Here is a 21,124-nt window from a genome sequence, read left to right on the forward strand (position 1 = left end):
ATTTGGTGCCATTTTGGCCTTAATTTTTGGGTGATTTGGGGCTGATTTGGGGCCATTTTGGCCTTAATTTTTGGGGTGCTTTGGGGCTGTTTTTGGCCTTGATTTTTGGGGTGCTTTGGGGCTGATTTGGCCTTGACTTTTTGGAGTGATTTGGGGCAGATTTGGGGCCATTTTGGCCTTGATTTTTGTGGTGATTTGGGGCACATTTGGGGCTGTTTTGGCCTTATTTTTGGGGTGTTTGGGGCTGTTTTGGTGATTTGGCTGATTTTGGGCTGATTTTTTTGGGCTTTGCTATTTTGGGGCTTGGCTGATTTGGCCTTGACTTTTGGGAGTGATTTGGGGCAGATTTGGGGCCATTTTGGCTTTGAATTTTGTGGTGATTTGGGGCAGATTTGGGGCTGTTTTGGCCTTGATTTTTGGGGTGCTTTGGGGCTGTTTTGGGGCTGATTTAGCCTTGATTTTTGGGTGATTTGGGGCAGATTTGGGGCCATTTTGGCCTTAATTTTTGTGGTGATTGGGGCTGTTTTGGGCTCCTTATTTTTGGGGTGCTTTGGGGCTGATTTGGCCTTGATTTTTTGGAGCGGTTTGGGGCAGATTTGGGGCCTTTTTGGTCTTGACTTTTGGGGTGATTTGGGGCTGTTTTGACCTTGATTTTTAGGGTGCCTTGGGGCGTTTTGGCCTTGATTTTGGGTGGCTTTGGGGCAGTTTTGGCCTTGATTTTTGGGGTGCTTTGGGGCAGTTTTGGCCTTGATTTTTGGGGTGATATGGGCTGTTTTGGGGCTGTGTCCTTTTTGGGGTGATTTGGGGCAGTTTTGGCCTTGATTTTTGGGGTGATTTGGGGTTGTTTTGGGGCTGCCTGTGTCCTTGCTTTTCGGGGTGCTTTGGGGCCGTTTTGGCCTCGATTTTGGGGCAGTTTGGGGCTGCTTTGGAGCTGGCTGGCTGCGACCTTGCTTTTGGGCTTCGCCGTTGCCATGGTTTGGGGTTTGCTTTGGGGGGGGGGGGGGGGGGGCAGCTGTCGGGGCTGTTTCGGGGGGGGGCTGACTTTGGGCTGGATCGGGGCTGTTTTGGGGTGGCGGGGGGGGAGGTTTTGGGGTGTTCGGGGTCGGTTTGTGCTCCCTGACCCTCTCTGTGTCCCCCAGCTCTGCAGCTGCCCTGGTGAGCGACGGGGGGGGCCGGGCAGCAGCCCCCGATGGCCCCCAGCACGCACCCCCCGCCCGGCCCCGCCACATGCTGGGGCTGCCCCAGCCGCCCTTCCTGGTGCCCCGCAGCGTGGAGAGGTGAGGCCCCGCCCCCTCGATCCCATTGGCTCCTTCCCGGGTCCCTTAGCGGCCCAATGGCTGCCTGAGCGGGAGGTCTCTGCACGCTGATTGGCTGGGGGGGGGGGGGGAATTGGATTCCATGCAGTGATTGGCTGGTGGTGCCAGATTTCCGTGCACGATTGGCTGAGGGGGAGCAAATTCCCTTGTGTTGATTTGCTGAGGGTACCAGATTCCCGTGTGCTGGTTGGCTGAGGGTTACCTGGGGGATTCCTGCGTGCTGATTGGCCAGGAGCACTAGATTCCCGTGTGGTGGTTGGCCAGTGGTACCAGATTCCCGTGCACCAATTGGCTGGGGGAAGAGGATTCCTGTGCACTGATTGGCCAGCGGTACCAGATTTCTGTGCACCAATCGGACGGTGGGAGAGGATTCCCATGTGCTGATTGGCTGGGGGATGTGGATTCCTTTGCGCTGATTGGCCAGGAGTACCACTTTCCTTGCGCTGATTGGCCAGCGGTGCCGCTTTCCTTGTGCTGATTCGCCATCGGTACCAGATTTCTGTGCCCTGATTGGCTGAGTATCCCAAAAGCAATGCATGCTGATTGGCCAGAGATCCAGGATGGTTGATATTGGCCAACTCTTCTCCTGAGCTGATTGGATGGGCAGACACGCCCCACACCACCGATTGGCTGGGAGATCCTGGTGTCCCCATTGGCCGAGCGTTGATTCCCCACCTCCTGCCGATTGGCGGGGGGGGGGGGGGGTCTTTGCATCCCCCTTAACCCCCCCCCCTCCAATTTTTGCCCCCCTCCCCAGCGTTACAGGCTGAAATCAACGACCTGGAGAACCTGGGTGAGATCGGCAGCGGCACCTGCGGGCAGGTTTGGAAGATGCGCTTCCGTAAGACGGGGCACGTCATCGCCGTCAAGGTGGGTAGATTTTCCTGTGCCCACCTCGGGGGGAGGTGGGGGGGGGGCAGGTGGGCTCCCGACCCTCCCCACGCTTCGTTTCCCCCCCCCCCCCTCACCTCCTCCCTCTCGATTTGACTCCAGCAAATGAGGCGCTCCGGGAACCGGGAGGAGAACAAACGCATCCTGATGGATCTGGACGTGGTGCTCAAGAGCCACGACTGCCCCTACATCGTGCAGTGCTTCGGGACCTTCATCACCAACGTGAGCTGGGGGGAGGGGGGGGTCACCCCCTCCTCCCTCCCTGCCCCCTTCCTGCCCCCTCCCCGGGCGCTGGGGTTGGGTTTTGTTTCCCCTTTGGCTTCTCCAAGTCCTGATGGTGGCTGTTCCGTGTCATTGGGGTCTGCTTGCTGCCATCCCTGTGCCTTCCAGCCCTAAACAGTGTTGCTCCCATCCCTGTGGTGGCCCCAGGAGGTGGTCCCAAGAGGGGTCCCCGTCCCCGTGGTGGCCCCAAGAGGGGTCCCCTTCTGTCCCCAGCATTTCCAGAATCCATCCCTGGTGGTGTTTGGATCTCTCCCTGTTCCTTCCATTCCCACACAGCGTTGTCCCCATCCCCGTGGTGGCCCCAAGAGGGGTCCCCGTCCCCGTGGTGGCCCCAAGGGGGTCCCCATCTCCACGGTGGCCCCAAGAGGGGTCCCCTTCTGTCCCCAGCATTTCCAGGATCCATCCCTGGTGGTGTTTGGATCTCTCCCTGTTCCTTCCATTCCCACACAGCGTTGTCCCGTCCCGTGGTGGCCCCAGGAGGTGGCCCCAAGAGGGGTCCCCATCTCCACGGTGGCCCCAAGAGGGGTCCCCTTCTGTCCCCAGCATTTCCAGGATCCATCCCTGGTGGTGTTTGGATCTCTCCCTGTTCCTTCCATTCCCACATAGCGTTGTCCCAATCCCGTGGTGGCCCCAAGAGGAGTCTTCATCCCCACGGTGACCCCAAGGGGGTCCCCGTCCCCGTGGTGGCCCCAAGAGGGGTCCCCGTCCCCGTGGTGGCCCCAAGAGGAGTCTTCATCCCACGGTCACCCCAAGAGGGGTCCCCGTCCCCGTGGTGGCCCCAAGAGGTGGTCCCAAGAGGGGTCCCTGTCCCCATGGTGACCCCAAGGGGGTCCCCATCCCCACGGTGACCCCAAGAGGAGTCCCCAGCACCTCCAGCTTCCATCCCCAGCAGTACCAGCACCCATCCCTGTCCCCCCAAATCCCCTTTCCTCCGTCCCCCTTGCCCCCAGCTGTCCCGATCCCCATCCCCACGACCCTCCCCCCCCCCGCTCTACTGACCGCCCCCCACCCCACAGACCGACGTTTTCATCGCCATGGAGCTGATGGGAACCTGTGCTGAGAAGCTCAAGAAGCGCATCCAGGGCCCCATCCCCGAACGCATCCTGGGCAAGATGACGGTGGCGGTGAGCAGGGAACGGGGAAGGGGGGGGGGACACCACGAGGGACCACCGAAGTGACACATCCTCCCCCCCCCAACAGATCGTGAAGGCCCTGTTCTACCTGAAGGAGAAGCACGGGGTGATCCACCGCGACGTCAAACCCTCCAACATCCTGCTGGATGAGCGGGGCCAGGTGAAGCTCTGCGATTTCGGCATCAGCGGGCGCCTCGTCGACTCCAAAGCCAAGACCCGCAGTGCTGGCTGTGATGCTAACATGGCTGTAAGCAAGGGGGGGGGGGGGCTTGAAGGGGAGAAACCTACGGTATGGGGGCTGGAAGGGGAGAAACCCACCCTTGTAGGGTTGGAAGTGGGGAGAAGCCCACGGTATGGGGGCTGGAAGGGGAGAAACCCACGGTATGGGGGCTGGAAGGGGGAGAAGCCCACGGTATGGGGGCTGGAAGTGGGGATGAATCCCACGGTATGGGGGCTGGAAGTGGAGAAAACCCATCGTATGGGTGGGAAGCTGGGAAGGGGAGAAACCCACGGTATGGGGGCTGGAAGTGGGGAGAAAGCCCATGGTATGGGGGCTGGAAGTGGGGATGAATCCCGCGGTATGGGGGCTGGCAGGGGGAGAAACCTACAGTATGGGGGCTGGAAGGTGGGAGAAACACACCCTATGGGGGTTGGAAGTGGGGAGAAGCCCACGGTATGGGGGCTGGAAGGGGGAGAAGCCCACGTATGGGGGTTGGAAGGGGAGAAACCCACGGTATGGGGGTTGGAAGTGGGGAGAACCCACAGTATGGGGGCTGGAAGGGGAGAAAACCCACCTATGGGGGTTGGAAGTGGGGAGAAACCCACAGTATGGGGGCTGGAAGGTGGAGAAACCACTATGGGGGTTGGAAGTGGGGATGAATCCCACGGTATGGGGGCTGGAAGGGGGAGAAACCCACCCTATGGGGTTGGAAGTGGGGAGAAACCACAGTATGGGGGCTGGAAGGTGGAGAAACCCACCCTATGGGGGTTGGAAGTGGGGATGAATCCCACGGTATGGGGGCTGGAAGGGGGAGAAACCCACCCTATGGGGGTTGGAAGTGGGGAGAAACCCACAGTATGGGGGCTGGAAGGTGGAGAAAACCACCCTATGGGGGTTGGAAGTGGGGATGAATCCACGGTATGGGGGCTGGAAGGGGGAGAAACCCACCGTATGGGGGCTGGAAGTGGGGATGAATCCCATGGTATGGGGGCTGGAAGGGGGAGAAACCCACGGTATGGGGGCTGGAAGTGGGGATGAATCCCACGGTATGGGGGCTGGAAGTGGGGATGAATCCCACCGTATGGGGGCTGGAAGGGGAGAAACCCACGGTATGGGGTTGGGGAGCTTCAAAGTCTTGGGAGCTGCAGCTTGGTTTGGGTGCTGGGGGAGTCAGTGAGGGGGGGGCTTTTCACTAAGGGTGCTTTGCTGTGGATGTGGGCATTTGGGGGGGGGGGGGGTAGATGGGGGTACGGGAGCTGTTTTGGGGTCCTGAAGTGGGCAGGGTGGGGTTGGAGTTTCTGAAGGTGCTGCTATGGAAAGCTGGGCAGACCTTCAGGGTGGGGGGGAGGGGGGCTCTTTTTTGTGGGGTGGGAGCTGGTTGTGGGGCGGGGGGGGGGGGGCTGTGGTTTCGGAGGAGCTGACTTGAGGGCACCGGAGGCGTTTTGGGGATCAGTTTGGGGGCCCTTGTGGAGGAGTTGGGGATCCTGAGGGGGGGTGGGAGGGGAACATCTGTGGTGCCGGGACCCCTCAGCACCCACAGACCCCCCCCAACTCACAGCGGAGCGCATCGACCCCCCCGACCCCACCAAACCCGACTACGACATCCGCGCCGACGTCTGGAGCCTCGGCATCTCCCTGGTGAGCACCCATGGGTGCCCCCGCCACGTCCCTGCTGTCCCCATGGGTGCCCCCGCCAGTCCCTGCTGTCCCATGGTGCCCCGCCACGTCCTGTCCCCATGGGTGTCCCCGCCACGTCCCTGCTGTCCCCATGGGTGCCCCAGCCACGTCCCTGCTGTCCCCATGGGTGCCCCAGCCACGTCCCTGCTGTCCCCATGGGTGCCCCCGCCACGTCCCTGCTGTCCCCATGGGTGCCCCCGCCACGTCCCTGCTGTCCCCATGGGTGCCCCCCCACGTCCTGCTGTCCCATGGGTGTCCAGCCATGTCCTGCTGTCCCCATGGGTGTCCCAGCCATGTCCCTGCTGTCCCCATGGGTGTCCCAGCCATGTCCCTGCTGTCCCCATGGGTGTCCCCGCCACGTCCCTGCTGTCCTCATGGGTGTCCCACCACGTCCCTGCTGTCCCCATGGGTGCCCCCACCACGTCCCTGCTGTCCTCATGGTGTCCCCATGAGTGTCCCACCATGTCCCTGCTGTCCCATGGTGTCCCCGCCACGTCCCTGCTGTCCTCATGGTGTCCCCATATGTGCCACGTCCCTGCTGTCCTCATGGGTCCCTGTCGTCCCCATGTGTCCCGCCACGTCCCTGCTGTCCCCATGGGTGTCCCCAGCCACATCCCTGCTGTGTCCCTGGTGTCCCCATGTGTCCCCGCACGTCCCTGCTGTCCTCTGGGTGTCCCGCCACGTCCCTGTCCTATGGGTGTCCCCCATGTCCCTGCTGTCCCCATGGATGCCCCCACCACGTCCCTGCTGTGCCCCCCCACATCCCTACTGTCCCCCTATGTGCCACTGCATCCCTGCTGTGTCCCTGCTGTGTCCCCATATGTGCCACCACGTCCCTGCTGTGTCCCCACTGTGTCCCTGTCGTCCCCATATGTGCCACCACAGTCCCTGCTGTGTCCCCCACTGTGTCCCTGTCGTCCCCATATGTGCCACCACGTCCCTACAGTCCCCATGTGTGCCCCCACCACGTCCCTGCTGTTCCTGTCTCCCCATATGTGCACAGTCCCTGTGTCCCCACCGCATCCATACAGTCCCATGTGGCCCCACAGTCCCTGCTGTGTCCCCTCTGTGTCCCTGCTGTCCCCATATGTGCCACCACGTCCCTGCTGTGTCTGTGTCCCTGCACTCCCCATATGTGCCACCATCCCTGCTGTGTCCCTGCACTCCCATATGTGCCCCACGTCCTGCTGTGTCCCTGCACTCCCCATATGTGCCCAAATCCCTGCTGTGTCCCTGCTGTCCCCATATGTGCCACCACATCCCTGCTGTGCCCCCACTGCCCTCATAGTGGTGCCTCCATGTCCCCCCCCCATCCCCAACGTCCCATTGTCCCCTCTCCTGATGCCACCATGTCCCTCCATATCCCTCCCCACCTCCCTACTTTGTCCCTCCATGGTGTCCCCAGTTGTCCAGCCCCCTCCCCCGGTGACACCGCTGTCCCCCGCTGTCCCCACAGGTGGAGTTGGCCACGGGGCAGTTCCCATACCAGAACTGCAAGACGGACTTCGAGGTGCTGACAAAAGTGCTGCAGGAAGACCCCCCCCTGCTGCCCCCCGCCATGGGCTTCTCTGGGGACTTCCAGGCCTTCGTCAGGGACTGGTGGGTGACAGCCCCCCCCCTCCACCCTCCCCCGGGTGGGGACGTGACCCCACAGCCTTGTCCCCGAGGTGCTGACGCTCTGCCCTCTCCCGCAGCCTCACCAAGGACCACAGGAAGAGACCAAAGTACAACAAGTTACTGGTGAGTCCCACACGTGAGTCCCTGATCTGTGGGGCTGGGGGGCACGCAGGGATCTGGGGACGGTGTCTGCACGTCTCTCTGGATGTCCCCGTGGCTGTGTCCCGTCGTCCCCGTGCTCCTGTGTGTTCACGTTCCTCACTTCACCCTCATGTCCCCATGTCCCCGTTTTCTGACCTCTCCCCCAATCTCTGTGTCTCTGTGTTCCTACGAGTCCTGTGTTCGTGTCCCCATGTCCCCAACCTCTCCACCCTCATGTCCCCATGTCCCCGTTTTCCTGACCTCTCCCCCCATCTGTGTGTCCCTGTGTTCCTACGAGCCCTGTGTTCATTTCCCCATGTCCCCAACCTCTCCACCCTCATGTCCCCACATTCTTGATCTCTCCCCTATCTGTGTCCCCATGTCTCTGTGTTCCTACAAGCCCTGTCCCCATGTCCCCACCTCCATTTCCTCATGTCCCCAACCTCTCCATGACCCTGTCCCCACATTCCTAATGTCCCCCACTCTGTGTCTCTGTGTTCCTACAAGCCCTGTCCCCATGTCCCCACATGCATTTCCATTTCCACAACTTGTCCACCCTCATGTCCCCAACCTCTCCACCCTCATGTCCCCACTTTTCTGACCTCTCCCCCCATCTCTGTGTCCCCACATCCCTGTGTTCCTACAAGTCCTGTCCCCATGTCCCCACATCCATTTCCACACGTCCCCATGTCCCCAACCTCTCCACCCCCATGTCCCCATGTCCCCAGATTCCTGACCTCTCCCCATCTCCATGTCTCTGTGTTCCTACAAGCCCTGTCCCCATGTCCCCACATCCATTTCCATGTCCCCAACCTCTCCACCCCCATGTCCCCACTTTCCTGACCTCTCCCTCATCTCTGTGTTCCTACAAGCCCTGTCCCCATGTCCCCAACGTCTCCACCTTCATGTCCCCAATTTCCTGACCTCTCCCCCCATCTCAGTGTCCCCACATCCCTGTGTTCCTACAAGTCCTGTCCCCATGTCCCCGCATCCATTTCCACACGTCCCCATGTCCCCAACCTCTCCACCCTCATGTCCCCATGTCTCCAGATTCCTGACCTCTCCCCCATCTCTGTGTCTCTGTGTTCCTACAAGCCGTCCCCATGTCCCCACATCCATTTCCATGTCCCCAACCTCTCCACCCTCATGTCCCCACTTTCCTGACCTCTCCCCCATCTCAGTGTCCCCATGTCCCTGTGTTCCTACAAGCCCTGTCCCCATGTCCCCACACCCATTTCCACATGTCCCCGTGTCCCCAACCTCTCCACTCCCATGTCCCCAATTGCTGCTCTCCCCCATCTCAATGTCCCCACATCCCTGTGTTCCTACAAGTCCTGTCCCCATGTCCCCAACCTCTCCACCCTCACACCCCCACATTCCTGACCTCTCCACCCCACATCCGTGTCCCCACATCTCGGTGTCCCTCAGCCCCCCCACCCCTCATCTCCCCCATCTCCCCGCTGTCCCCGCATCCCCTCAATTCTCCCCCTTTTCCCCCCCCCCCATTACAGGAGCACAACTTCATCAAACGCTACGAGACGCTGGAGGTGGACGTGGCCTCGTGGTTCAAGGACGTCATGGCCGCACAGAATCCCCACGCAGCGCCGGCGGCCTCAGCCAGCACCACCTGCCCTTCTTCACCAGGTAGCACCCGTGCCACCCCCCCGTGCCACCCCCCGTGATGGCGGCCCCATGTCACCCCACGTGGCCGCGGCGCAGCCCGGCGCGTCCTGCCGTGTCCCCAGCACGTCCCAGTAGCTCCCAGTTCCTCTGGTGTGGGCTGGAGCGTTGTGGTGCGTCCCAGTACGTCCCAGTATGTCCCAGTACGTCCTGGTGTTTCTCAGTGCAACCTGACACATCACGTCCTCGTGTGTCCCAGTGTGTCCCATCCCAGTATGTCCCAGTACATCCCAGTGTGTCCTGATGCCGCCTGGCACATCGTGTCCTTGTGTGTGTCCCAGTTACCTCCCAGTTACCTCCCAGTTACCTCCCAATGTGTCCTGATGCTGCCTGGCACATCGTGTCCTTGTGTGTGTCCCAGTTACCTCCCAGTTACCTCCCAGTTACCTCCCAGTTACCTCCCAGTTACCTCCCAGTACCTCCCAGTGTGTCCTGATGCTGCCTGGCACATCACATCCTTGTGTATGTCCCAGTTACCTCCCAGTACCTCCCAGTGTGTCCTGATGCCACCTGGCACATCACGTCCTTGTGTGTGTCCCAGTTACCTCCCAGTACCTCCCAGTACCTCCCAGTGTGTCCTGATGCAGCCTGGCACATCACATCCTCATGTATCCCATCCCAGTATGTCCCAGTATGTCTTGATGCCACCTGGCACATCACATCCTTGTGTGTCCCAGTGTGTCCCATCCCATCCCAGTACCTCTCAGTACCTCCCAGTGTGTCCTGATGCAGCCTGGCACATCACATCCTCATGTATCCCATCCCAGTATGTCCCAGTATGTCCCAGTGTGTCCTGATGTCACCTGGCACATCACGTCCTCATGTGTCCCAGTGTGGTCCCATCCCAGTACCTCCCAGTACCTCCCCCATACTTCCAGTGTGTCCTGATGTCACCTGGCACATCACATCCTCATGTATCCCATCCCAGTATGTCCAGTATGTCCCAGTGTGTCCTGATGTCACCTGGCACATCACATCCTCATGTATCCCATTCCCAGTATGTCCCAGTATGTCCCAGTATGTCTTGATGCCACCTGACACATCACATCCTTGTGTGTGTCCCTTCCCAGTACCTTCCAGTACCTCCCAGTTTGCCCAGTGTCTCCTGCTGCCCCTCCACTCTCCCCCATCCCACACTGAGTGACACCAGGACAGGGGACACCCCCGTCCCCAGCAGGGTGACACGTGCCTCAGTTTCCCCACTGTCCCCATTCCCAAATGGGGACAGAATGGGGACGGGACGCGGCAGGGGGACGCCGGCTTGGCCACGGCACAGAGTGTGACAACGGGGATGGAGGTGACAAAGGGATGTGACAACGGGGATGGAGGTGACACGGGGACACAGCCGTGGGGACACGGCGCGCCAGGAGGTGACAGCGGCACGCAGAGCTGCAGCTGTGCGCCACGGGGATGTGACACAATGTGGGGACGTGGCACGGGGACACGCGGAGGTGTGACATTGGCACTGTGGCACGGGGACACCGAGGGGTGGCGGTGACACCACGTGGGGACACGGCACGGAGAGGTGACAGCGCTGAGGTGGCACCGGGATGTGAGACGGGGATGAGGTGGCACTGGGATGTGACATCGTGGAAGTGGCGCTGGGATGTGACATCATGGGGACACGGCATGGAGGTGGCGCTGGGATGTGACATCGTGGGGACACGGCATGGAGGTGGCGCTGGGATGTGACATCGTGGGGACACGGCATGGAGGTGGCGCTGGGATGTGACATCGTGGGGACACGGCACGGAGGTGGCGCTGGGATGTGACATCGTGGGGACACAGCACGGAGGTGGCACACGGGGAGGTGGCACACGGGGACGTGGCACGGCGCAGAGGTGGCACTGGGACACGGCACGGAGATGGCACTGGGATGTGACATGGGGACATGTGACACCATGGGGACATGGCATGGAGGCGGCACCAGGATGTGACGTCATGGGGACACGGCGCAGAGGTGGCACCGGGATGTGACAAGGGGCTGTGACAGCGGTGGCACTGGGATGGGGACACAGTGCTGAAGAATGACATGAGGATGTGACACGGAGAGGTGGCTTTGGGGACATGGATGTGACACAGAGTGGTGGCTTTGGGGACACGGATGTGACATGGAGAGGTGGCTCTAGGGACACGGCGTGAACAGGTGGCTTTGGGGACACGGATGTGACACGGAGTGGTGGCTCTGGGGACACGGCGTGAAGAGGTGGCTTTGGGGACACGGATGTGACACGGAGTGGTGGCTTTGGGGACACGGATGTGACACGGAGTGGTGGCTCTGGGGACACGGCGTGAACAGGTGGCTCTGGGGACACGGATGTGACATGGAGTGGTGGCTTTGGGGACACAGCGTGAAGAGGTGGCTCTGGGGACACGGATGTGACACGAGGGTGGCTTTGGGACACGGATGTGACACGGAGTGGTGGCTCTGGGGACACGGATGTGACACAGAGTGGTGGCTTTGGGGACACGGCTTGAAGAGGTGGCCTGGGGATACGAGATGAGGATGCGGTGGCCCGGCGGTGACAGATGGGGACACGGTGACACCGGGGCCACGCGGTGACAATCAGTGGTGGCTGCGGTCCCCTCCCACCCCCTCGCTGTCCCCCCCCCCCCGTGTCCCCGCAGCACGTGCAGTTTTAGTGCATTGTGGGCGCGGGGCGGCGGCTCCGCCTCGTTATCCTTGTTATTAATTAATTATTATTATTATTATTGTTATTATTATTATTATTATAAAGGCGCATGTGGAACCTGAGGGGCTGTGGGTGTCATCGCTTGGGGACGGGTGCTGGGGACATTGGGGACACTGGAGATCTGATGGGACATTGGGATTGGGAGGGCACTGGGGACATGGGGGGGACAGTGGGATTTGGGGACATGGGGGACATGTGGGGGACAGTGGGATTTGGGGACACTGGGCATTGGGGTGGGGGTGACATTGGAACCTGGGGACATTGGGATTTGGGGACACTGGGGACACGGGAGACAGGAAGACAGGAGGATTTGGGGACACGGGGGACATGGCAATTTGGGGACATTGGGACTTGGAGGGCATTGGGGACATGGGGGTGACATTGGGACTTGGGGACATGGGGGACATGGGGACAGGAGATTTGGGGACATGGGGGACATGGCAAATTGGGGACATTGGGACATGGGAGTGGCATTGGGGACATGGGGTACAGTGGGATTTGGGGACATCATGGGTGGACATTGGGGATGTTGGGGACATTGGGGGACATTGGAGAATTTGGGGGACATTGGGACATGAAGGGGATTGGAGACATGGGGGTGACAGTGGGATTTGGGGACATCGGGGACATTGTGGATGTGGGGACAGGATTGGGGACATGTGGGGATTGGATGGGAGGCATGGACGTGTTGGGGGGACATTGGGGGACATGGGGGACATGGATTGGGGACATAGGGGACACGGGATGGGTGTTGGGGCCCGGAGGATGTTGGGGACATTGGGGACACTGGGATTTGGGGGACATGGGGTGACATTGGAACCTGGGGACATTGGGGAGTGTGGGGATATTGGGGACACTGGGATTTGGGGACATGGGGGACATGAGACAGGAAGACAGGAAGATTTGGGGACACAAGGGACATGGCAACTTGGGGACATTGGGGACATGGGGGTGACATTGGGATTTGGGGACATGGGGGGACAGTAGGACTTGGGGACATTGGGATTTGGGGACATTGGGGACACTGGAGACAGGAGACAGGAGGATTTGGGGACACGGGACATGGCAACTTGGGGACATTGGGACTGGGAGGGCATTGGGATTTGGGGACATTGGGGACATAGGGGGACATTGGGGACATGGGGGTGACATTGGAACCTGGGGACATTGGGGATGTGGGGATGTTGGGGACATGGGGGGACAGTAGGACTTGGGGACATTGGGATTTGGGGACATTGGGGACACTGGAGACAGGAAGACAGGAGGATTTGGGGACACGAAGACATGGCAACTTGGGGACATTGGGACTGGGAGGGCATTGGGGACATGGGGGTGACATTGGGATTTGGGGACATGAGGACACTGGAGACGGGAAGACAGGAGGATTTGGGGACACGGGGGACATGGCAACTTGGGGACATTGGGACTGGGAGGGCATTCGGGACATGGGGGGGACATTGGGATTTGGGGACACTGGGGACATGGGGGGACATTGGGATTTGGGGGCGTTGGGGACACTGAGAGGAAGACAGGAGGATTTGGGGACACGAGGGACATGGCAACTTGGGGACATTGGGATTTGGGGACACCGGAGGTTCTGGAGGACCATGGGGGACACTGGGGACAATGGATGAAGGTGACATGGGGGGGGGGAGGGGCGGGATCGTGGGTGGGGACACACAGAGGCCACCCAGGCGCCGTCCCAACCTTGGTGTCACCCAACCTTGGTGTCACCGGGGAGACGCAGCCTCGGTGCCACCCACGCTTGGGGACAGCGCTGGGGACGCTGGGATGTGCCACCCCCCCCACGAGCCCCCCCCCAAAATGGCGCCTCTGCGGACCCCCCCAGTGCTGCTGCTGCTGCTGCTGCTGCCCGGGGGGGGACCCACAGGTGGGGATTTTGGGGAGGGGGTTTGGGGGGGGGGCACAGGGAGGGGACGTGGAGGGACCCTGTGGTCCCTGCCCCCCCCCTCCCCACGTTTTAGGGCCCCCCCCGGGATGGCCGTGGGATGGTCCTGAGGAGCCGGGGGGGGTCCCGAACCCACCGAGAGCAGAGTGTGGGGGGAGAGAGGGGGTGAGTGGGGCGGGAGGGGGGTGGGGGGTGGGGGGGGGGTACTGGGAGAAACTGGGAGAGGAATGGGGGGGCGTTGGAGGGATGTGGGGGGCACTGGGGGGGGGGTCTGAGAAGATGGGGGGGAACTGGGAGGGGGGTGGGTAGGAATGGGAGGTGTATAGGGGGGTCTGGGGGGGGGACACGGGGGGGTACTGGGAGAAACTGGGAGGGGGATGGGGGGCGTTGGGGGGGTCTGAGGGGGTGCGGGGTGCTGGGGGGGGCACTGGGGGAACTGGGAGGGGGGTCTGAGGGTGGGGGGTGACACTGGGGGGGCACTGGGGGAAACTGGGAGGGGAATGGGGGCGTTGGGGGGGTCTGAGGGTGGGGGGTGATGGGGGGGCACTGGGGGAACTGGGGGAACTGGGAGGGGGGTGGGTGGGTATTGAGGGAGGGGCATTGGGAGGGAACTGGGAGGGGAATGGAGGGCATTGGAGGGATGTGGGGGGCACTGGGGGGGGGGTCTGAGAAGATGGGGGGGCACTGGGGGAACTGGGAGGGGGGTGGGTGGGAATTGAAGATGCATGGGGGGTCTGAGGGGGGGACACGGGGGGGTACTGGGAGAAACTGGGAGGGGAATGGGGGGCGTTGGGGGGGTCTGAGGGGGTGGGGGGTGATGGGGGGGCACTGGGGGAACTGGGAGGGGGGTGGGTGGTATTGGGGGGGGCATTGGGGGGGAACTGGGAGGGGAATGGAGGGCATTGGAGGGATGTGGGGGGCACTGGGGGGGGGTCTGAGAAGATGGGGGGGCACTGGGGGAACTGGGAGGGGGGTGGGTGGGAATTGATGTATGGGGGGGCTTGAGGGGGGGTACTGGGAGAACGGGGGGAGATGGGGGGCGTTGGGGGGGTCTGAGGGGGTGGGGGGTGATGGGGGGGCACTGGGGGAACTGGGAGGGGGGTGGGTGGGTATTGGGGGGGGGCATTGGGGGGGGACATTGGGGGGTAACTGGGAGGGGAATGGAGCGCATTGGAGGGATGTGGGGGGCACTGGGGGGGGTCTGAGAAGATGGGGGGGCACTGGGGGAACTGGGAGGGGGGTCGGAGAGAGTAAGGGGACACGGGGGGGACTGGGAGAAACTGGGAGGGGGATGGGGGGCGTTGGGGGGGTCTGAGGGGGTGCGGGGTGTGGGGGGGCACTGGGGGAACTGGGAGGGGGGTGGGTGGGTATTGGGGGGGGGCATTGGGGGGTACTGAGAGGAGAACGGGGAGGGGGGGGGATAGGGGGTCACTATGTCCCCCCCCCCCCCCCCCCGACCCCCCCCAGCCCCGCTGCCCCCCCCGGCTCCGCATCGACGTCTCCGCATCCCCCGAGTTCCCCCCCGCCCCGGGGCCGCGCGCGGTGCCGGCGGGATCGCGCGTCTTCGTGCAGGTGGGGGGGGGGGGGGGGAGGGGGAGGGGGCGTGGTTTCCTCCCCGGGTCCCTTTTCCCCCCCCCCCCCCCCCCCCCCACACCTTCCCTTTGTGTCACATCCATCCTCTGACATCCCCCCCCCCTCCCCCCATCGTTCCCTTTTGGTGACCCCCCCCCCTTGAACCCCCTATGACGCCCTCCCTCGGCCCCCCCCTCTCAAAAATCCCCCACATTCCTTCTGACCCCCCCCATAACCCCCTATAAGCCCCCATGACCTCCCCTGACACACAGTGACCCCCCCGCCCCACCCCCCAATGCCTCACCCCCCATTTTAGGGTTTCCCCTTATAACCCTCTCCCTCCCATTTTAGGGTCCGACCCCGCCCCGTGCCCCCCCCGCAGATCTCACTCTCCCCCAGTCCCATGATCCCTATATGACCCCCCCGACCCCCCCGACCCTCTGTGAGCCCCCACCCCCATCATGACCCCCCCCGACCCCCCCATGACCCTTTATGAGCCCCCCACCCCTATCATGACCTCCCCCGACCCCCCCTAACCCCCCCCCCTGACCCCCCCGGTGCCCCCCCCCAAATCTCTTCCCACCCTGACCCTTAACCCCGCCCCGACCCTCTGACCCCCCCCCCCTCGACCCCCCCCCCCCCCCCCCCCCAATTATCGATCTCCCCCTACGACCCCCCCCCAAATTTTAACCCTCCCACCCCCCTGACCCCCCTGGTGCCACCCCCCCCCAATCTCTCCCACCCCCCCTGACCCCTCATGACCCCCCCAGCCCCCCCTAATTATCAGATCTCCCCTACGACCCCCCCAAATTTTACCCTCCACCCCTTGACCCCCTCCACACCCCTGACCCCCCACTGCCCCCCAAATCTCTCCCACCCCCCCTGACCCCTCATGACCCCCCGATCCCCCCCCAATTATCAGATCTCCCCTACGACCCCCCCACATTTTACCCTCCACACCCCCTGACCCCCCCGGTGCCCCCCCAAATCTCTCCCACACCCCCCTGACCCCTATGACCCCCCCCAATTATCAGATCTCCCCCTACGACCCCCCCATTTCACCCTCCACCCCCCTGACCCCCCCACTCCCATGCTCCCCAAATAACCCCCCCGACCCTCTATGACCCCCCCATCCCCCCCATTATGACTCCCCCGACCCCCCACTTTTACCCCCACCCCTGACCCCCGGTGCCCCCCCCAAATCTCTCCACGCCCCTGACCGTCCTCAACCCCTGATCCCTCATGAGCCCCCATCCCCCCTATCATGATCTCCCCCGACCCCCCACATTTTACCTCCCACCCCCTGACCCCCCGGTGCCCCCCCCCCAAATCTCTCCCACACCCCCTGACCCGTCCTCAACCCCCAGACCCTCATGACCCCCCCAGCCCCCCCCAATTATCAGATCTCCCCCTACGACCCCCCTAAATTTCACCCTCCCACCCCCCTGACCCCCCCGATGCCCCCCTCCAAATCTCTCCCAAACCCCCCTGACCCCTCATGCCCCCCACCCCCCAATTATCGATTCCCCTACGACCCCCAAATTTTACCCTCCACCCCCCTGACCCCGGTGCCCCCCTGACCCTCCTCAACCCCTGACCCCTCATGACCCCCCCGACCCCCACCAATTATCAGATCTCCCCTACGACCCCCCCACATTTTACCCTCCCACCCCCTGACCCCCCCGGTGCCCCCCCCAAATCTCTCCCACGCCCCCTGACCCGTCCTCAACCCCCTGACCCCTCATGACCCCCCCCCCAATTATCAGCTCTCCCCCTCTGACCCCCCCCCGTGCCCCCCCCCGCAGATCTCTCTCTCCCACGCCCCCCCCGGCCTCACTTTCTCCCTCCGCCGCTGTTCCGTATCTCCTCGCTCCGCTCCCGGCCCCTCCCCAGACGGTTCCCCCCCCGGCCGTTGGTGGTGCTGAGGGGGGGTTGCGGGGGGGGCACCGCCAGGCTGCTGCGCTCCTTCCGCCTCCCCCGCGATTCGCCGAACCGCTGCAGTTCCTCCATTGCCGGCTGAAGCTGTGCGGGGGGGGGGGGCTGCCCCCGGTATGGGGGGGGGGGGGGGCACAAAAATGAGGGGGGGGAGGCATAAGGTGGGTCATGGGGGGGGTTATGGGGAGGGAGGGGACTGAAATTGGGGGTGGGGGGTCATGGGGGGGGAGCTTTAAATCGGGGGGGTCGTAAGGAGGGTCATTGGGGGGGGTCGTGAGGGGGCCTTGAAAAGGGGGGGGTCGTAAGGAGGGGCATGGGGGGGGGGGTGGTCGTGGGGGGGGCTCTGAAATGGGGAGGGACTGGGGGGGTCATGGAGGAGGACCCTAAAATCGGGGGGGTCATAAGGAGGGTCAGTGGGGGGGGGTCGTGAGGGGGTGGGGGGGGAGGTCGTGAAATAGGGGGGGGAAATGGGGGGGGTCATGGAGGATGAACCTAAAATCTGGGGGGGGGTCATAAAGAGGGTTATGGGGAGAGGGTCGTAGTGAGGGGGGGTCGTGGGGGGGGACCCTGAAATGGGGGGAGAAGTGGGGGGGTCATGGAGGTGAGCCTAAAATCGGGGGGGTTGTAAAGAGGGTCACTGGGGGGGGGTCGTGGAGGGGTCCCCGAAATGGGGGGGGTCATAAGGAGGGTCATGGGGGGGGGTGGTCGTGGGGGGGACTCTGAAATGGGGGGGGACTGGGGGGGTCATGGAGGAGGACCCTAAAATCGGGGGGGTCATAAGGAGGGTCATGGGGGGGGGGGTCGTGAAATAGGGGGGGGAAATAGGGGGGGTCATGGAGGGTGAACCTAAAATCTGCGGGGGGGTCGTGGGGGGGTGGGGGTCGTGGAGGGGGACCCTGAAATGGAGGGGGGGGGGCGAAATGGGAGGGACCTTAAAATTGGGGGGGGTCGCGGGGGTGTTGCACTGAATGATAATGGAGGGGGACCCTAAAATCGGGATCTCATGGGGGGGGGGTCGTGGAGGGGGCCTGAAATGGGGGGGGGGGGTAATGGGGGGGTCATTGGGGGGACCCTATAATCGGGGGGGGGGCCGTGGGGGGGCTCTGAAATGGGGGGGCACAGCGTAAGGGGTCATGGATGGGATCCTAAAATTGGGGGGGGGGCCATAAGTGGGGGTCATTGGGGGGGTCGTGGGGAGGAACTCCTGATATGGGGGGGGGTCAATGGGGGGGACCTTAAAATTGGGGAGGGGTCCGGGGGGGGGACCCTAAAATCGGGGGGGCCACAAGGAGGGTCATGGGGGGGGGGCACTGAAATGGGGGGGCACTGAAATGGGGGGGGCACTGGGCGGTTGGGGGGGGGGGGGCAGCGACCCCTCCCCCACTTTTTTGGGTCGCGGTTTCCCCCCGGACGCACCGATCCCGCAGTGCCGCGCGGAGCGCTGTTCCGGCGGAAGGGGCGGAGCTTCCGGTTTAGGCCCCGCCCTTCGTCCCCGCCCCCGGCTCGCCCGCCCCCAGCCGCGCGCTGCGCACCGTCACGCGGCCCATCGTGGTGACGTTGGGAGCCGCCCGCCCCGCCCCCACGGGTGCGGACCCCCCCCAAATTAAAGTCTCCCCTCTATGGGACCCCCCCCCAATAGAACCCCTCTCCATGATACTCCTACCACGTTGGGACCCCCAGCATAGAGCCCCCCCCCCCCCATGGGACCCCATCTATGCGACCACCCCCATAGGAAGCCCACCGTAAGACCCCCCCCTTGGAGCCCCCCCACGGGACCCCCTCACTTTAGAAGCCCCCCATGGAACCCCTTACATGAGACCCCCCCTATAGGACCCCTCCCCCCATGTGACCCCCACTTCTATGGCTCCCCCCGATAGAGACCCCCTCTATGACCCCCCCCAGGGTATCCACCCAACCCCCGATAGAGACCCCCCCTATGGGACCCCATTCCAAGGCCCCCCCCCCCTTCATGGGACACCCCTATAGAACCTCCTCTATAGGACCCCCCCCACTCCAAAGAACACCCCTCTATAGGACCCCTCCCCCAGGAGACCCCCACTTCTATCAGGACCCCCCCATCGAATCCCACCCCCCTAAATAGAGACCCCCCCCATGGGACACCCCTATAGAACCTCTTCTATAGGACCCCCCCCACTCCAAGAAACACCCCCTATAAGACCCCCCTTATGGAGCCCCCCATAAGACCCCCCCCCCTCTATTAATCATTTTATGCCCCCCCCCTTAGAAAGTCCTCCCACCACGGGATCACCCGTATAGAACCCCCCCCCCCAAATGTGACACCCCCTCTATGGGACCCCCCCATTTCCAAGACCCCCCCCCCCATGGGACCCTGTCTGCAGGAACCCCTCCAACGGGGCCCCTCCCCTTAAAAAACTGCCCCCCCCATGAGACCACCCCTATATCACCCCCCCTTATAGCCCCTCCCCCCCAAGACCCCCTCTATGGGATCCCATTAAAGCGCAACTCCCCCCCCCAAATAACAACTCCCCCCCCCCCATAGGTGCCCCCCCAGGCCCTTTCCCCCACCCCCCCCGTGCTGCGCTTCCCCCGCCTCCCCCCAGGTGCAGCCCAGGACCCCCCCGGCGGGTGAGTGATGGGATTTTGGTGATGGGGGGGGGCAGGAGATTTTGGGGTGGACCCCCCCCTTAAAGTGACCGTGCCCCCCCCCCCCACCCCCAGACCCATCGGTGCCCCCGGGGCTGTGGCTGCTGTTTCCTTTGGGGCCTTCATGGTGGGGGCGGTGCTGGTGGGGGGGCTGTGGTTCGTGCACGGCCGCACAGGTCAGTAACGCCCCCCCCTCCTCGCCCCCCCAACCCAAAAACCCCCACCCCAAAATCTGAGCCCTTAAGGCTGAGCCCCCTCCTCTCCTCCGCCCCCCTCCCCCTCCCCTTCCCCCCCCTCAATTCTGCCCTCAGCCGCCCCCAGACCCCCCCGGCCGCCCCCAATTCCGGCTCTGCCACCCAGCGTGGGGGGGCGCAGGTATACTGGGAGCACTGGGAATTGGGGGAGGGGGGGGGCACGGGGAAGGGACTGGGAGAACTGGGAATTGAGGAGGGGGGGGGGGGCTGGGAAGGGACTGGGAATTGGGGGGGGGCTGGGTAGGGACTGGGAGCACTGGGAATTGAGGGGGGGGCTGGGAAGGGACTGGGAATTGGGAGGGGGCTGGGTAGGGACTGGGAGCACTGGGAATTGAGGGGGGGGCACGGGGAAGGGACTGGGAGAACTGGGAATTGAGGGGGGGGCTGGGAAGGGACTGGGAATTGGGGGGCTGGGTAGGGACTGGGAGAACTGGGAATTGGGGGGGGCTGGGTAGGGACTGGGAGAAACTGGGAATTGGGGGGGGGGCACGGGGAAGGGACTGGGAGAACTGGGAATTGAGGGGGGGGCTGGGAAGGGACTGGGAATTGGGGGGGGGCTGGGCAGGGACTGGGAGAACTGGGAATTGGGGGGGGCGGGGAAGGGACTGGGAGAACTGGGAATTGAGGGGGGGGGCTGGGAAGGGACTGGGAATTGGAGGGGGGCTGGGTAGGGACTGGGAGCACTGGGAATTGGGGGGGGCGGTGGGGAAGTAACTGGGAGCACTGGGGAGGATTGGGGGGGCGGGTACTGGGTAGGAGTGGGAGGACAGCTGGGAATTAACTGGGAAGGAGTGGGGGATACTGGGAGGAAGTGGGGGGGTACTGGGAAGGAACTGGGATCAATGGGAATAGGAGGCACTGGGAAGGAATTGGGGGGGCATACTGGTGCCTCCCCCCCCCCCCCCCAAGCCCAGGACCATCGACCCGAAGCTGCCGCCATCCAGGACCCCCCTGGGGGCACCGTGAGCCCAGAAGGACACCCAAAATCTGGGCCCCCCCCCCCCAAATTGAACCCCCCCCCCCAAACTCAGACCCCTCCCTCTACTGCTGGGGGGGGGGGTAAAATAAAGCCCCCCTCCTCCCCCCCATTATGGAGGGCAGGACGTTTTTAGGGCAGGATCACTCCGGGGGGGCGGGGTTATGTGAGGGGGGGGGGGGGTTGTGGGGGGGTCACACAAC

At 63.4% G+C, this 21,124-nt stretch overlaps 2 protein-coding genes and 1 long non-coding RNA gene across 4 annotated transcripts; all 3 read left to right on the forward strand.

Annotated features, from left to right (window-relative positions):
• Positions 1–1,050: 1,050 nt before the first annotated feature.
• On the forward strand, positions 1,051–9,636 carry MAP2K7 (mitogen-activated protein kinase kinase 7; the record flags this gene model as incomplete). Its single annotated transcript, XM_085214814.1, is given in 10 exon segments — positions 1,051–1,279; positions 2,074–2,186; positions 2,310–2,429; positions 3,506–3,613; positions 3,690–4,134; positions 5,332–5,480; positions 6,976–7,118; positions 7,214–7,259; positions 8,789–8,855; positions 8,858–9,636. Coding segments are annotated over 10 exon segments (1,488 nt in total), but the record flags the coding sequence as incomplete, so codon positions are not given.
• Positions 9,637–9,851: 215 nt separating this feature from the next.
• Positions 9,852–11,712, forward strand: LOC109365025 (uncharacterized). Of its 2 annotated transcripts, none has more exons than XR_014880729.1 (2): positions 9,852–10,672; positions 10,768–11,712. It is a non-coding gene; the product is annotated as an uncharacterized LOC109365025 (long non-coding RNA). The 2 variants fall into 2 exon arrangements; XR_014880730.1 differs by having other exon boundaries at positions 9,852–10,632.
• A 666-nt stretch (positions 11,713–12,378) lies between these two features.
• On the forward strand, positions 12,379–21,008 carry TGFBR3L (transforming growth factor beta receptor 3 like). The gene is given in 13 exon segments (XM_085214815.1): positions 12,379–13,541; positions 13,636–13,724; positions 15,027–15,131; positions 16,937–17,029; positions 17,032–17,101; positions 17,104–17,177; positions 18,359–18,562; positions 18,564–18,651; positions 19,312–19,337; positions 19,588–19,673; positions 19,767–19,867; positions 20,003–20,066; positions 20,855–21,008. Coding segments are annotated over 13 exon segments (1,419 nt in total). The 5' UTR covers positions 12,379–13,276.
• Positions 21,009–21,124: the final 116 nt, after the last annotated feature.

The sequence above is a fragment of the Meleagris gallopavo genome, chromosome 34 (genome assembly GCF_905368555.1).
Source record: "Meleagris gallopavo chromosome 34, MGAL_WU_HG_1.1, whole genome shotgun sequence".
Taxonomy (NCBI): domain Eukaryota; kingdom Metazoa; phylum Chordata; class Aves; order Galliformes; family Phasianidae; genus Meleagris; species Meleagris gallopavo.